Here is a 13,639-nt window from a genome sequence, read left to right as displayed (position 1 = left end):
ACGCGGTGAAGGTTGTGAAACTCTCTTTACACACGTATATGTCATGTCTGAGTTTATGTGGAGGGCTTTTCATCTCTGCTGCAAGTTGTGGCTAAATATTATGCTATAAACGCTGAAGGAGTTCCTCAGGGCAGGTTCGTGTGCAGGAGAGGTCATCGGTCCTGACTCTGAATAGGGCCTAAGGAGATGTATGGCGCTTATATTTTGTGCGTGCGTGTGTGTGTGTGTGTGTGCGTGTGTGTGTGTGTGTGCGTGTGTGAGTGTGTGTGCAGCAACGTCTCATGTTTTAAAATGACCAGCAAAAGCATTCGTACCTCTTGTACTTTTTCACACGATGTCAGATTACATCCTGAGACCTCCATGTTTCTTACTAGCATTGTATGAGTTAGGCCAATAGAAAGCACCAGATAATTGTTCAATAGAAGGAACCAGTTTTTGTACATCTACAGAGACCGACCGTAGTTGAAGTTCTGTCAGATTGAAAGGAGAACGACTCTAAAGGGCAGTGTTCAAGTCTTGTTACAGATAATTGGGTTAAGGTGTGGACTTTGACTGGGCCGTTCAAATCAACTGTGACCAGCTTCCCTACAGAAGAAAGGCATTCCCATAGCATGATGCTAACAGATTTGAGTGGGAATCGATTGTTCAGATAAGCTCCGCAGCACATGGAAAGGGTTTCACGTTAAGATAAGACGTTTTATTTTGGTTTGGTTTGAACTGCATGTTCCTCTTACGTTGTCTTGTGACAAAACTGCAAATGGGACTTCTTAAGGCCTTTTTTACAGCGATGGTTGATTCTTGTCAGTCTTGAAGGCCATATTTTTGAAATGCAGGACTGATGAAGTCAGGTGTGTCACCAATTTTTCTCACATGCAGCTCCTCCAAAGCTACATCTTTAATTAATGTTCCTTTACTCCTAAACCGTCACCATCAAAACCCTTCGTTGCAAGTCGATGGCTCCATGGTGGCACCAGCGTTGTCATGACAGTTAACGAGTTAAAAGGCTTTGACTGGGTAGGTTTGGGAGTTGTGCCATAATTTCTTTTTCCATTTTCAGAAGGTGGTTTAAACACTGCTTGGTGGGATTTTGGGCAACAATCTAAAGTTGTTTTGAACTTTTCCGCAACTTAATCTCACATCTGGAAAAATAGGAAAACACCCTGTTCTGCTCTCACAGACGTTACACACTGAGAGATTTTTCTTAAACCTTTTTAGGCCTGAGCAGCAAAAGTGTTGCTGAAATCCTAATTAGAAATATTTAAAACGTCAGCTACTTTCTGTTGACGTTTTGCGGCTGCGACGCGCCGACGTGGGGATAGATTGAAAGAGGGTGAGTATTCTTTGACGGCAAAGCTTGGGACTCGTTGATGCACAAGGTTGCATTCACTGCCCGCGTCTGGTGGATGCAGCCGCATGTTTTTAAATTTTTTCTTTTTTTAAAAAAGTTTTTCTTTTTATGAAGTGTAAACAGTTGGGAAGTGCAAATCCATTACGTGTGTCCTCAGAGTGTGGAGAAGGAAGTTCAGTAACCTTGGCGAGTGTCGGTGCGACCCGCAGGAGTTCTGTCTGTCAACACAGAGCACCTTCCTGGGATCCAGGAGTGGTTTGTCCTGGTTATGCCGTCTGCACATCAAGCATCATATAAAAAGACAAAATTATCAGCTGGCTAAAGAATGTAATAATCCCCAGATGTGAATTGTGTGGGAATTATTCACAGTAGCATGTTAGAGGGGGCACAGTGTTGATCGCTCTAACATGCTGGCATACGGTGGGAACTTTAATTTTGTTTTAAAATGTGTTGTCTTCAGCTAAAACTGCCATTTTGTTTTTGTTTTCTCTTCTAAAATTATATGTGGCGACTCTCTCCTGGTGTTTTTAAAAGCCGTCTTCCCACACACCAACTGTTTCCTTTCTGCCAAAAATGTTCGGCTCTCTGTTTCCAGCTAAAATAAATACAGTAAATAAGTGGTACAATAGTGATATAAATCATAGGCAGTGAGGAATCATCCATCGTTTATCGCTAGCGACTTCACTGAAATCACACCTTTACTCTGTGTGCCACCAGTTTTCACCGTATTTACTAAGATAAAGGGACAGTGCAGCTATTTGCGCACTTTTTAATCCTCTCATCTGGATTTTAATCCTCCTGTGTTCCTGTCACTGGTGTTTACATTTAATGTTTCAGCTGAAAATTGTGTTAAAAAGTCAGATGTTCCTCCACGGATCAGTATCCTGAAGAAAATCTACGTTTCGCTCATACCAACTTTTTCATTTTAAATTGTGTTTTTTAAAAACTGGTTCAATATTTTCATTTGTTTTATAGTTATCATAACTTCTATTGTTTCTCTAGGAATTTGTACATCCTCTGTAGTAAAGTAAAATGTTAAAAATGTGTCATATTGTGTTGTATTCATAATTGCCACAGTTAAACGTAACTTTATTAAAGAAGTTTCCTGAAAATGCTCGCCTGTAAATTTACGAGAAGATGCTCATAAAGTTTGTTTTTTTTGCAGGAGATCCATCATAGTTTTCTTATATTACACACTTTTTTCTTGGTATTTTGATGTAGTTTCAGATCGCGGTAAAATTAATTTGTAATTCAACTAAATAATAAAGCATTTGGCAGTTGCAGGTCTGATGTGACACATGTATCTTACTTTCTACAGCAGCACACTGGCAAATGTCTCTGTTGCCTTCGATTATTTGCTCTCTTATGCTCAGAAAGCTGTTTTCCTTCGTCATAAAGCGTAAATAAAAACATTTAACAGCACAAAATGTGTATTTTCAGCATTTATGATATTCTTTCAGTCACTAGCACCGACAGATTTGCTAATCTCTCAAGCCTAAAAGGATTAAAATCCCACTCTGAATATTAAGCAGCTCTGCTGGGATCCTGTCTGTCTGAATTAAAATGTTTCGCAGGAGATTGTCACCGCCGTGAAAACCTGTACCCACACTCACGTTCTCGTCACTCGGAGGGAAAACGTGACGTTGCTCTGCTTGTGTGAGATGTGCTGAGCTGAAATTTGCCTTTACTTTTTTCTCTCTCTCCTCGCCAGATCATTTCGTATCAGCCGTACGGACGCTCTGTAGACTGGTGGGCGTATGGAGTTCTGCTTTACGAAATGCTGGCAGGACAGGTGAGTGGTTCACACCAGTAAACAAATTTTATATATATATATATATATATATATATATATATATATATATATATATATATATATATTGCATATAATCCAAGACTGAAGCCCTTTTGCTGCAATTAAGATTTTTCAAAATATTTTGCTCTGCAATTAACGGCTGCCATATTTATCTTTCGGTTTACAAGACTTTAATTTATTCCATCAGAATTACATGTTCTATGACAACGGAAAAACTGTGATTAAGTGCGATGAAGAAAGAAACCTACAAATGAAAGCAGGAAAGATTTGGCATATATTTATGGAAACAAAATGTTAGACATTTAGATTTTATTACAGACTCAAAGTCCAAATGACATAAAAAAGAAAACAATACAATAAAAGAATAAAAAGTGCATAAAAGTTATACATGATTTTTCTCCTGCTTCACATTGTATATATAATGTGAAGCATATATATATATATATATATATATATATAGACATATATATAAATATATATATATATATATATATATATATATATATATATATATATATATGCCTTATGTACGTCATCAATCTAAAATCATAACTTTGTGTTTCACTATGACCTTAAAGCTTTTTAAGTTTTACAAACCAAACCTGTGAAATAACTCAACATCACTAATTTATCTCCTGTTCTGTCAACACGGGGCTAAAGGAATATCCTGTAGACGGATGATATTAAAAGAAAAAAGCAGGAGGACATATATATTCATGCAGACAGGCTACCTCCAGTCGATGAGGGCCGCTGGTGTGGAAATGACGAATAATTCATTTTATGGGCTGTCAGAGCAGCCATATTGTGGTAACTGATGATAACGAGCCAGCAAGCAGGGGGGAAGCTGGGTCATCCACTCCACTGACCTCACAAGGTCTTCCTGGGAAACATGTTCAAATGTTTCACATCCACCGTTTCTGGCTCGCTTTCCTCTTTTGTTCAGACGAAAACGTGCCATCTTTTAAATCTCGCTTAATGTGTATTTTTTTAGCCGTAACGCTCAATGCAGAGAGAATGAAGGGTAAAAGCCTCGCTGCGTCTGCAGCCGTTTCGGTTCGAAGCAGAGGCGATTGGTGATGAGGCTATACCCGATTGAATGTGTTTGTAAACTTTGTGATGGTGGGTCAAACCCGGACATCCTGAACATAGCGTCCTTCCACCCACAGCCTCCATTTGATGGGGAGGATGAAGACGAGCTGTTCCAGTCCATCATGGAGCACAACGTCTCCTACCCAAAGTCCATGTCCAAAGAAGCCGTCTCCATCTGCAAAGGGGTGAGCACATAAGGAATTATTTTCCTTATTTTGTTTTATTTTCAATTTTGTAACTATGAAAACTGGATTATGTGAGCTCCGCCCCTCCATCTATCTTAAAATAAAATATGCATTTGAATTTGTAAGTTTTTTTTACAGTTCTTAGTTTATTTATTAAAGCCTGATTAAGTTTGAGGATTACTCAAACTTAATGACTTTTTTCTCTTTTTTTCCTTTTCTCACTAATGACTGTGCTTTTCTTTAAAAAAAAAAAACTTTAGTAATTTTGATCTTCTACTTAGAGTACTATGTTGTAAATAAATATGGTTGTATTTAAAATAAAATTCTTTGCAATAATAATAATAATATTCACATTCAGTTGGGGATTTTTCCACTGCAACATTTGGGCCAGTATGTCCATTGGTAACCGCTGCTAACGCTAACGTTGCTATCCCGCTAATGTTTTTGTTTTTTAACAAACAATTTCGCAATTGCTGTGTTTTGATTAAACAACGAACGCAACTAAAATTACACATGAAATCTCTCATTCATGCGCTAAATCATGGTGGTGACAGATGTCATAGATTCATATTTCAAAAAACCTTTTAGAAAAATGTGCCTTTTTTTTTATTAATTTGTTTCCATTTAGCAAATATGTTAAATTTTATGGTTAATGGTAATGACACAAATTTTAAAAGGAAGCTGTTTTAACTCCAGTTGTAAATTAGAGTGGTGTTTTCATCATCACTATTAGCCATTAGCTGGAAATCAAATGGCTAATAGAAAATGTTTTAGAGGGCATTTATTTGAGTGTGTCTATGCATATGTCTGCCTTCCTCCTCTAAAAATATGCTCTTCAATTTTTTTCATTGTGGCTTTTACAACATTAAGGCATTATAACATTAGCTCTTATAACTTGAGCTTCTCTTACAAGGTGAAAAACTTAAAAATAGAAATATATGTCCACAGAGCACAGCCAGATAAATGGGATGTTGCAAAAGTTTTTTTTAAGCAATTTCATTCTTTTACTGGTAGGTTCAAAACGTGAACTAGAATTTGATGGTCTGGTTTTGGGATTTTTTTGTCTTTTGCATAATGATGCTCAAAACCCCAATCTCAAAATGTCAATAAGGTGGTGTGAGAAAGATGAGAAATCTCCTAAACAGATTTCTCACGGTATGACGTCAAAATCAGCAGAAGGTGAGGATCAGGCTTTGACGGCGCTGCTCTTGGCGTTTCTCCTGCAGAAATGAGACTATTGACAAACCAAACGACGTCAGAAACATTCTCAACCGATACAGAGAAAAAAAAAAAGAAACGTCTTGTGTGTTAGAAGAATTGAATAGAAAAGGCGTAGTTTTGTTTGTGTCCTGAGGCCCTGCAGAGTTGGTGATGTGTGCACTAATGTGCTTCGTCTTACTGTCCCTTCCTCTCCACCGAATTATTTTTGTCCTCTTTTTTTTTTTTTTCCTTCGGTTCGTATTTTGCAGAGAAATGCATCTGTGTCCTGCAGCCCGACGCTCTGCTGCTTTAACCCCGTTTATATTCTCATACTGTGGAGATTTACTTCCCTTATAAGAGCAAACGTTTTCAAACGATTTCAGTCAAATGTCAATCAATATACCGTATGTATTTCTTTAATTCCTGAGTAACACTGTCACGGATTAACACACAGTACTAACCAGAATCTAAAGAAAAGAGGTTTGAAGGTCGTAAAACAATTAGAGAAGACAAAGAGAGGCGGAGTGAAGCTGACGATCTGCTGGATATCTTGGAAACATGTAATACTCTGCTATTGTTGGCACCCCTGATGTCTGAATGCCATAAAATAAATTAGCTTTTCTATTTTGCTGCAATAAAGACACTCTTTAAAATTCAAACCTTTCATTTGAGAACATTTACTTAGCTGTAAGACAAAATGGAAACAGATTTTTTTGTGGTTAGTGAGATAATTAGCGCTACAGCTAACAACTCCATTAAAGTTTAAATAAATGAAGCATTTTTCTAATTTAAGTGTTTATTTATGTGATGGTGAACTTTTGATCAGTAATCCACCACTTCCTGTTTCCCAGGGACATGTTATTACTTCAGGGCTTTTAGATTATTTACATTTAGTTATTGTTATTATATTATATTATTATTACTAATAATAATAGTAGTAATGAAACGCATGTTTTAAAAAGCTTTGCTCTTCTTAACCCCCAGATAAAGATCTCATCTTCCTCTCTGATATTTTTGGTATTTGTATTTATTCTCACCTCATTGCCCATCCTGTCTGCTACTTTTAAAGCTCTCAGCAGGATCTGGACGGAGCTGCAAAGTTTCATCAAAGCTGGAGCATGTGTGACTAAATGATCTGCTAATTTGGTCCTGATGTGTTGAAGTCAGGTCTTTAACACCAGTGGGAAAAATCAGATTAAAAGGTCCACACTTTATTTGTTTTAAATAGTCTGTGATTGTACATCACACTTTGATATGAGGCTTCCCGACCAACCAGTGAGTCGCTCAGCTTCAAGAGTTTCTCAAACTGATGGTGTGTTTGGCAGCAGGGTTGTGTCTTTTGCCTGTGGGCAGACCTAAACCCACAAATTACCTTCGTTTCTCCCCCGTATCAACAACAACTCAATGCAGAAATAGTAGCACATTTTAGCAACAATGTCGTTCAAAGCGCTTTGAACGACATTGTTGCTAAAATAAAAAGTTTTGGGAACAATGTACAGTCACCAGTTGAGAAAACGGTTGCAAACTTTTGTTGAGAGTCATCATCAAAACACATCAAATAGGTTGGTCAGAGGGCGTGCTGTGGTGGCGTAGGGGATAGCGCGACCCACATTTGAAGGCTTTCAGACCTCGACGCAGCGGTCACGGGTTCGATTCCCGGACCCGGCCGACGTTTGCCGTATTTCTTCCCCCCTCTTCTTCCCCCTTACTTCTCAGCCTACTGTCATATAAGGGACACTAGAGCCCACAAAAGACCCCCTGGTGGGGGGAAAAAAATGTTGGTCAGTATTCCATTTCTTATGGCTTTTCAGTTTTCTGGAAGTGTCTTAATGATGATGGTCATCAATTACAGAAGTTAAATGCTTTTGTGTAGGGGTGCACCGATTTATCAGACAGCTGATTTATTGGTGCCGATTTCCTTAATTTTGGGAGATTTGTCATCAGCCGATTTTTACATGTGAAGCCGATCTTATCCAGCGATCTTATCTACCTCGGCAAAGGTTTAAAAATCAGCCACTGATTTCCTGTTGTCCCGTTTCAGAGGTTTGACTGATAGATCTACCCACCAGGTCATGTCTGCACGTTTGCAGTCAACAATAGTGACCCCACTGTTACCAACTCAGCAACTTTCTCTCGCTATATTTAGTAACATTTCAGACAAAAAAAAAAAAAGAAACGATATCGGCCAAACTCTGAATCGGCAGATGGTGAGACTTGACATTCAGACAGCATCTCAGGTTTTTTAAAAGATTGATAATAGGCTATTAGCCAGAAAACTGCAATTGGCGCACCGCCTATGTGTGTTAAGTTTTAAAAACCTTTACTACTGATATAATGCAGAATTGGCCTCCAAAGGTAGAATTCGTTGAGGATTATTCATAACAAACGGCAAAGAAAGCACACACATTTCTAGCAGGATATTTGATGAGTTTTCTTGGCAGGAAGTGTATTGTCTGTTTGAGCCGGTGCATTAATCGTAGTCCGTAACCTTTTCCGTGGGATTGAGGTGGTAGCCATTTCAGAGGCTTGATTCTTGTGGGGGCTGAGTAACCCCAGCTCAGCAGCCTGGTTAATGGTTAAACTCAACACAGTAAAACATCTCACTAATAACCCTTTGGGGCTTTGCATCAATATTTCCTCCATTCATTCCCGTCCCTTATCTGTTTCATCTGAACAAAGTGTTGCTGCGGTAAATTAATGTATACGTTAGGTTTATTAATCACATATTTCTTATTTTAAGCCCATGTTGCTTTGTCACATTGTGAAACTTTGGATATCTCTTCCCGCTAAATGTGCTTTCTTCTGAAAGTTATCAAAAGAGTCAGACATTGTTTCTAATTTGATTAGGTAAGGCCTCATCAATATCAATGTTGCACAGCTTTCCATGTTCTGGGTTGGCGTAAGAGTCTTGTTTTACTTTCTAGACTGGGTGCAAATTGTCTTGCCATGTCGTTGGCAAGACAACGACATGGCAAGACATGTCTGAAGAGACGGCGGTTCTCTAAAGGCAGAGGGAAAACCAGGGGAAGGCCATTATGTCACACATTGTAGGCCCATCTGTTCAGCTGTCATCCGTTGACCTAGAAACGCAGCGAAATCGAATGTCAAGAGATACGGAAGAACGGAGAGGTGATCACTTTTTACTGAGATACATTCAAACAAAAAGATCCAAAGCTATTAGTTCTCTTTTTTTTTTTGTGTAAATGTCACTGCTATTAATTGTTTATTTTGTCTACACATAAAGTGACGCCAATCTGAGCCTGTAGTTTCAAAAATGTTAATTTTTATCTGCTATGAAGGGAGGTTTTTAACCAAATTAAGGGATGGAAATTTAGCCGCTTTATTGTATTTTGTAGCATCATTGCAAAGGAAAGCATTTTGTATCAACCACATACACACGCATCCCAACCATCTCACTCTGCACTTTTCTAATTTATACTTCCTCTTTTTTCTAATGTAATCTGGTGACTAAGACGTGAACCTTTAAAGTGAAAATGAAAAAGTTACATTTATACGATTGTTAAAGCCCATTTTTCTGCTAGAAAACTGGCGACAAAGAATGGAGTAACTTTTTTCTTTCTCAGAAAAAAGCAGTATACCTCTTACAGGGAGTAAAGTGCAGCATTCAGTTTCTATATGCCCAAAAATATGGAGGAAACTTCCAGAAAACTGCAAAAATGCCGAAATACTCAGCTGAAATCCCAGCTGTTTAGAGTTGCTTTTGATTCCTAGTAACTGGAAAACTGACCGACCTATTTGTTGTGTATTTGCTCGATGATTCTGATTGGTTACTGTTTTCTGGTTCTTTGGTGTGAAATACTATAATTCGCCTTGTTGCTGACGTGTTTTACACAAATAAACCGGACTTTACATTCAGACAGCATCTCATTTTTAATCAAAGATGTGAGCTGAAGTGCTGCCCCTCATGTTACAGAGGAATGTTTTGCCGTCTCTTATTGTCTTGATGTATCTCCTCTCACAAACAGCTGATGAACAAACAACCGTCGAAGCGTTTGGGCTGCGGCGCCGAAGGAGAGAGGGACATCAGAGAACACGCCTTCTTCAGACGGATCGACTGGGAGCGCCTGGAGAACAGAGAGATACAGCCGCCCTACAAGCCCAAAGTGGTAAGCCGACGCACCCAGGCTGCGAAACGCCACATGTTCTCCAACACTTTTCGGCAGTAGATTATGATAAGTCCTAGCGCTTCTCCTTATGAGGATTTATTTCTACGGTTCAGGTTTATGCATGACAAAAGGTGCAGGAAAAAAAGGTGTGTGTTTTCCTCCTGCTCAGACCATCACTGCTCATCCGCCCTGTCTGCAAAATAATCATTTTAGTGGAAGTAAATCTTGCACTAAAGTAGAAAATTCATCATCATCATCATCAGAAAAGAAAAGTAGCGACATAGACCTAAATCAAATAACTTTGACATCCAAGGAAGCTCTATATCTTTTTCTACAAAAGTTTAATTGAACCAGACTGAACTCACAAATTAGTTCCCAGCTTTGATTAAGAATAGGGCTGAATCTAACAAGTGTCTTAGCCATAAATTATTCTGATGATTAAATGGATATTACAGGGTTTTTTTTATCTGAATAAACAGATAAGAAATCCTTCCATGTACTACATATTTTTTAACAACTTTTTTATATATAATATTCCATATACAGTACAGACCAAAAGTTTGGACACACAGTTGTGCCCAAACTTTTGGTCTGTACTGTATATGGAATATTTCTATATTTAGTTTCTTCTTTACCCTTCTGCATTTTGATCTTCAACAAATTCTGTAAGTCTGAGCCCACAGCACATTTAGTATGAAGAATTTGCTCCTTTTACAAACTCATTTTTATGTGACGTCACATTTCATTCATGCTTTCTTGCAAAGTTGAACACTTTTGTACGTCAAGTAAAACTGTTTTTCTTTTTACCATAAGATTTGTGACATTGACGAAATTCAACCACACAAACTAATCCTTATCTTTACATTAGTTGTTGTTCTTGTTCTGATTATTAGAGCTTCAAAAGTCTTATCTGAGTTTCCCAGAGCTTTTCCTCAAACAACACTGACTCCCAATCACATGCGACAGAAGCACCTTATCTTTGTGCGGCACACAGTGGAGGCATTTCCCTTTGGGAATTTGCAAGTTTTTATCCCAAAAACAGAGTGAAGCTTTTATCTACTATCACCAAACCACGAACATTTGAAATTCTTGCACATATTACATTTACTACTAAAAACCAAACGTCAGAGGTCCCGTAAGAATCCCTAAATGGGTTTGGTCCCGAAATGTCCAACATTTCCTCAACAAACTAACAAACTAAAATATAGTTTGTTTCACTTCTGTAGCCTTCTGAAAAAATAAAAGCTGCTTTGCTAATTCTACTTTATTGAAATGTACATCTTTCAATAAAACTTACTTAAACAAGTTCTTCTTTTACTGATAAAAAGTGGTTCTATGTGCTTATGGACTATTGACATGAACACCAACACAAACTGTCTCTTATCACTGATGATTTTGAAAACTGAAAATAAAATTTAAGAAACAACCAAAATAGTCACTTAAGTGATCATTTAAAAAAAAAAAAAAATCCAAAAAAGAAATTGCATTACCTATTGCTGGTAATAAATCCTGAATTCACACCTCATCCTTTAAATCATTTATGACCCCAAATTCACGAACATTGATCAAAGTAAAGACTCCCAGCTCTCTAGACGCAGGGGTGTCAAACTCCAGTCCTCGAGGGCCGCAGTCTTGCAGTTTTTAGATGTGCCACAGGTACAAAACACTGGAATGAAATGGCTTAATTACCTCCACCTTGTGTAGATCAGTTCTCCAGAGCCTTAATTATTCTATTCAGGTGTGCTGCAGCAGAGGCACATCTAAAAGTTGCAGGACTGCGGCCCTCGAGGACTGGAGTTTGAGACCCCTGTTCTAGAGGATACATGGATGCTTCATTTCCTTCAAGAAAAAACTAATACAGGAACCAAATACTTCACTCAGTGTTTTTTATAGATGAGTGTGTGTCCGTATGTGTTCATTTTTAAAACTTCACCTCTCCATTTCTTCAACCCTCAAGGGCCCCACTTCCTCCGATAAGGTGAATCCTGACTGTGTTTTTACCCATCGAGTGGATGCATTGTGAGCTTGGTGTGTGTATGTAGAAGAAACATTTTTGTGTGTGTGTGTAGGCGTGCGTGTGTGTGTGTGAGTTGGCTGAAGAAAAAGACGTTTTGTACAGATTTTAAAAAAGTCCTGGAGGAGGTTCCTGTTGCTTCTGCATGAGTTTGTTGCTTGGGTGTGCTGTGTTGAGAATCGAAGGCTAGTAGACTGGAATATTGGAGAGTCAGCGTATATATGCAGTGCCTTAAAAAGTATCCAAACATGTTGAACTTTTCCAAATTTCCAAATTTGAAACTACATTTATTTTTGTAGTTGAAATTTGCACGATTTTAAGGGGGAAAAAAATCCCCTGCAGCTGCAGAGTACTTCACACCTCAGCAGGTGCAGTTACAGAAAAGTTTCACTTCGAGACGCGTAGGGCTGAAACGATTCGAGTACCTCAATTATTAAAATTCCTCGAGGAAAATTTATGTCTCGAAGCATAATAAAATATGTTTTACTATGTAGCGCACCGTGTTCCGGCCGGATCATCATTTGTGGAGTTCAGCGCTCTTACGTTTGCCTGAGTTGTTGTGAAGTGCTGGCAGCATGGCTTTGAGTTGTGCAGCGTTTTGCCAGGGGTCGGGGGAGAAACAAGGACTGTTGAACTTTGCGGTGCGACGGTTGGACTACGACAGCGTCTGTGGCGTCGGAATCGCTTCGTGACGGTTTTGGAGCGAATGGTAGGAATGGCAGAGAGAGAGATTCTTCGGATAATCGTAAAAATATTCCATAGAGTACTCGATTATTAAAATATTCTTTTACAACAGCCCAGGACGTGGTATCAAAAAGGGCCTCTGATCACTGGAGAGGCGTAAACAAGCGGCTGGTTCGCGACAAAATTGCGATTTCACTGAAAACTTGTTAAAATTTGCACATAAGAGGTCTCTCTCGGCCAGTTACCTGACTGCTGGAGGCGACTCACACTGAACTTTACTATGTGGTTGTTGGGAGTAAATTAGGCAGATTGCACATGCACCCAAACCTTTTAAAATATTGGTTTTGAAAACCATGTATCTGTCTCTCAAGGACAAATTCCTAAATAAACACAATAAAGAGCATGGCTACGACGTGGCAAAACGTGGAAAAGTCGAGCGGCATGAAAGGCACTGCACTGGTTGATTTAAGGGATCCAAACATGCATGTTCACCACACAAGCGCATGCTGGCCTGGCTCTGGATGTATGCAGAAATACTGAAAGGGAGAGAGATTTGGACAGAGAGCCAAAGGGTTGAACCTGCAGAATGATCCATCTCTTATGCCATGTAACAGCGATAACCCTTACTGATAACTGGCTACCATTAAGCATCACCCTCTCATCCATTCTTGCCTCTCTTATCCAATTCCACCTCCTCTTTCCTCTGCCTTCTTTCTTTATTTTTATTTATCTCTCAATCAATCACACATCATTTGGTTGTAACAGCTGGGGAATTGCAGTGAAAAAAAAAAAAAAACTCTGCCTAAGCGGGAAAGTCAGGCCACCTGTATGTACAATAACACAGAGGACGGTAGAACGAGTGTCACGGCAAACGTAGTTGGGACCGGTCGATATTTATAGAAGTTGATGGCGGCACTTTGCGACCGTCTACCGCTGGTGGGATTGTAAGTTAAAAAAATAAAAGAAAAAATCGGCAACAATGAGCTGCGTTGGTATTCAAAGTCCGGTTTGTTGCCACGGTGCCGACATAATTCACACACACGCGTGAACGTGGAGTCGTATTTATGCTTTAAATAAGAGAAAATGAAAAAAAAAAAAAAAAGTGGGTCAGAGCCAGAGCTCCTGAATTATAGTCCATGAAAACAAAACAAAAAAAGAAACGTAAGAGTTGGTGCAGTT

At 38.8% G+C, this 13,639-nt stretch overlaps 1 protein-coding gene across 3 annotated transcripts in view; it reads left to right on the top strand.

Moving 5' to 3' along the window:
• Positions 1-13,639, top strand: part of prkcaa (protein kinase C, alpha, a) — a 137,204-nt gene that overhangs the window by 115,062 nt on the left and 8,503 nt on the right. For 2 of the 3 annotated variants that reach the window (XM_044113814.1, XM_044113813.1), the window contains 3 exons: positions 3,060-3,140; positions 4,328-4,435; positions 9,622-9,762. In XM_044113814.1, the coding sequence (XP_043969749.1) occupies positions 3,060-3,140; positions 4,328-4,435; positions 9,622-9,762 (330 nt within the window). Of the gene's footprint in view, positions 1-3,059; positions 3,141-4,327; positions 4,436-9,621; positions 9,763-11,719; positions 11,741-13,639 lie in introns of all 3 variants that reach the window. The other variant, XM_044113812.1, reaches the window with a different exon arrangement.

The sequence above is a fragment of the Gambusia affinis genome, linkage group LG04 (genome assembly GCF_019740435.1).
Source record: "Gambusia affinis linkage group LG04, SWU_Gaff_1.0, whole genome shotgun sequence".
Classification (NCBI taxonomy): Eukaryota; Metazoa; Chordata; class Actinopteri; order Cyprinodontiformes; family Poeciliidae; genus Gambusia; species Gambusia affinis.
This window is presented reverse-complemented; position numbering and strand designations above follow the sequence as displayed.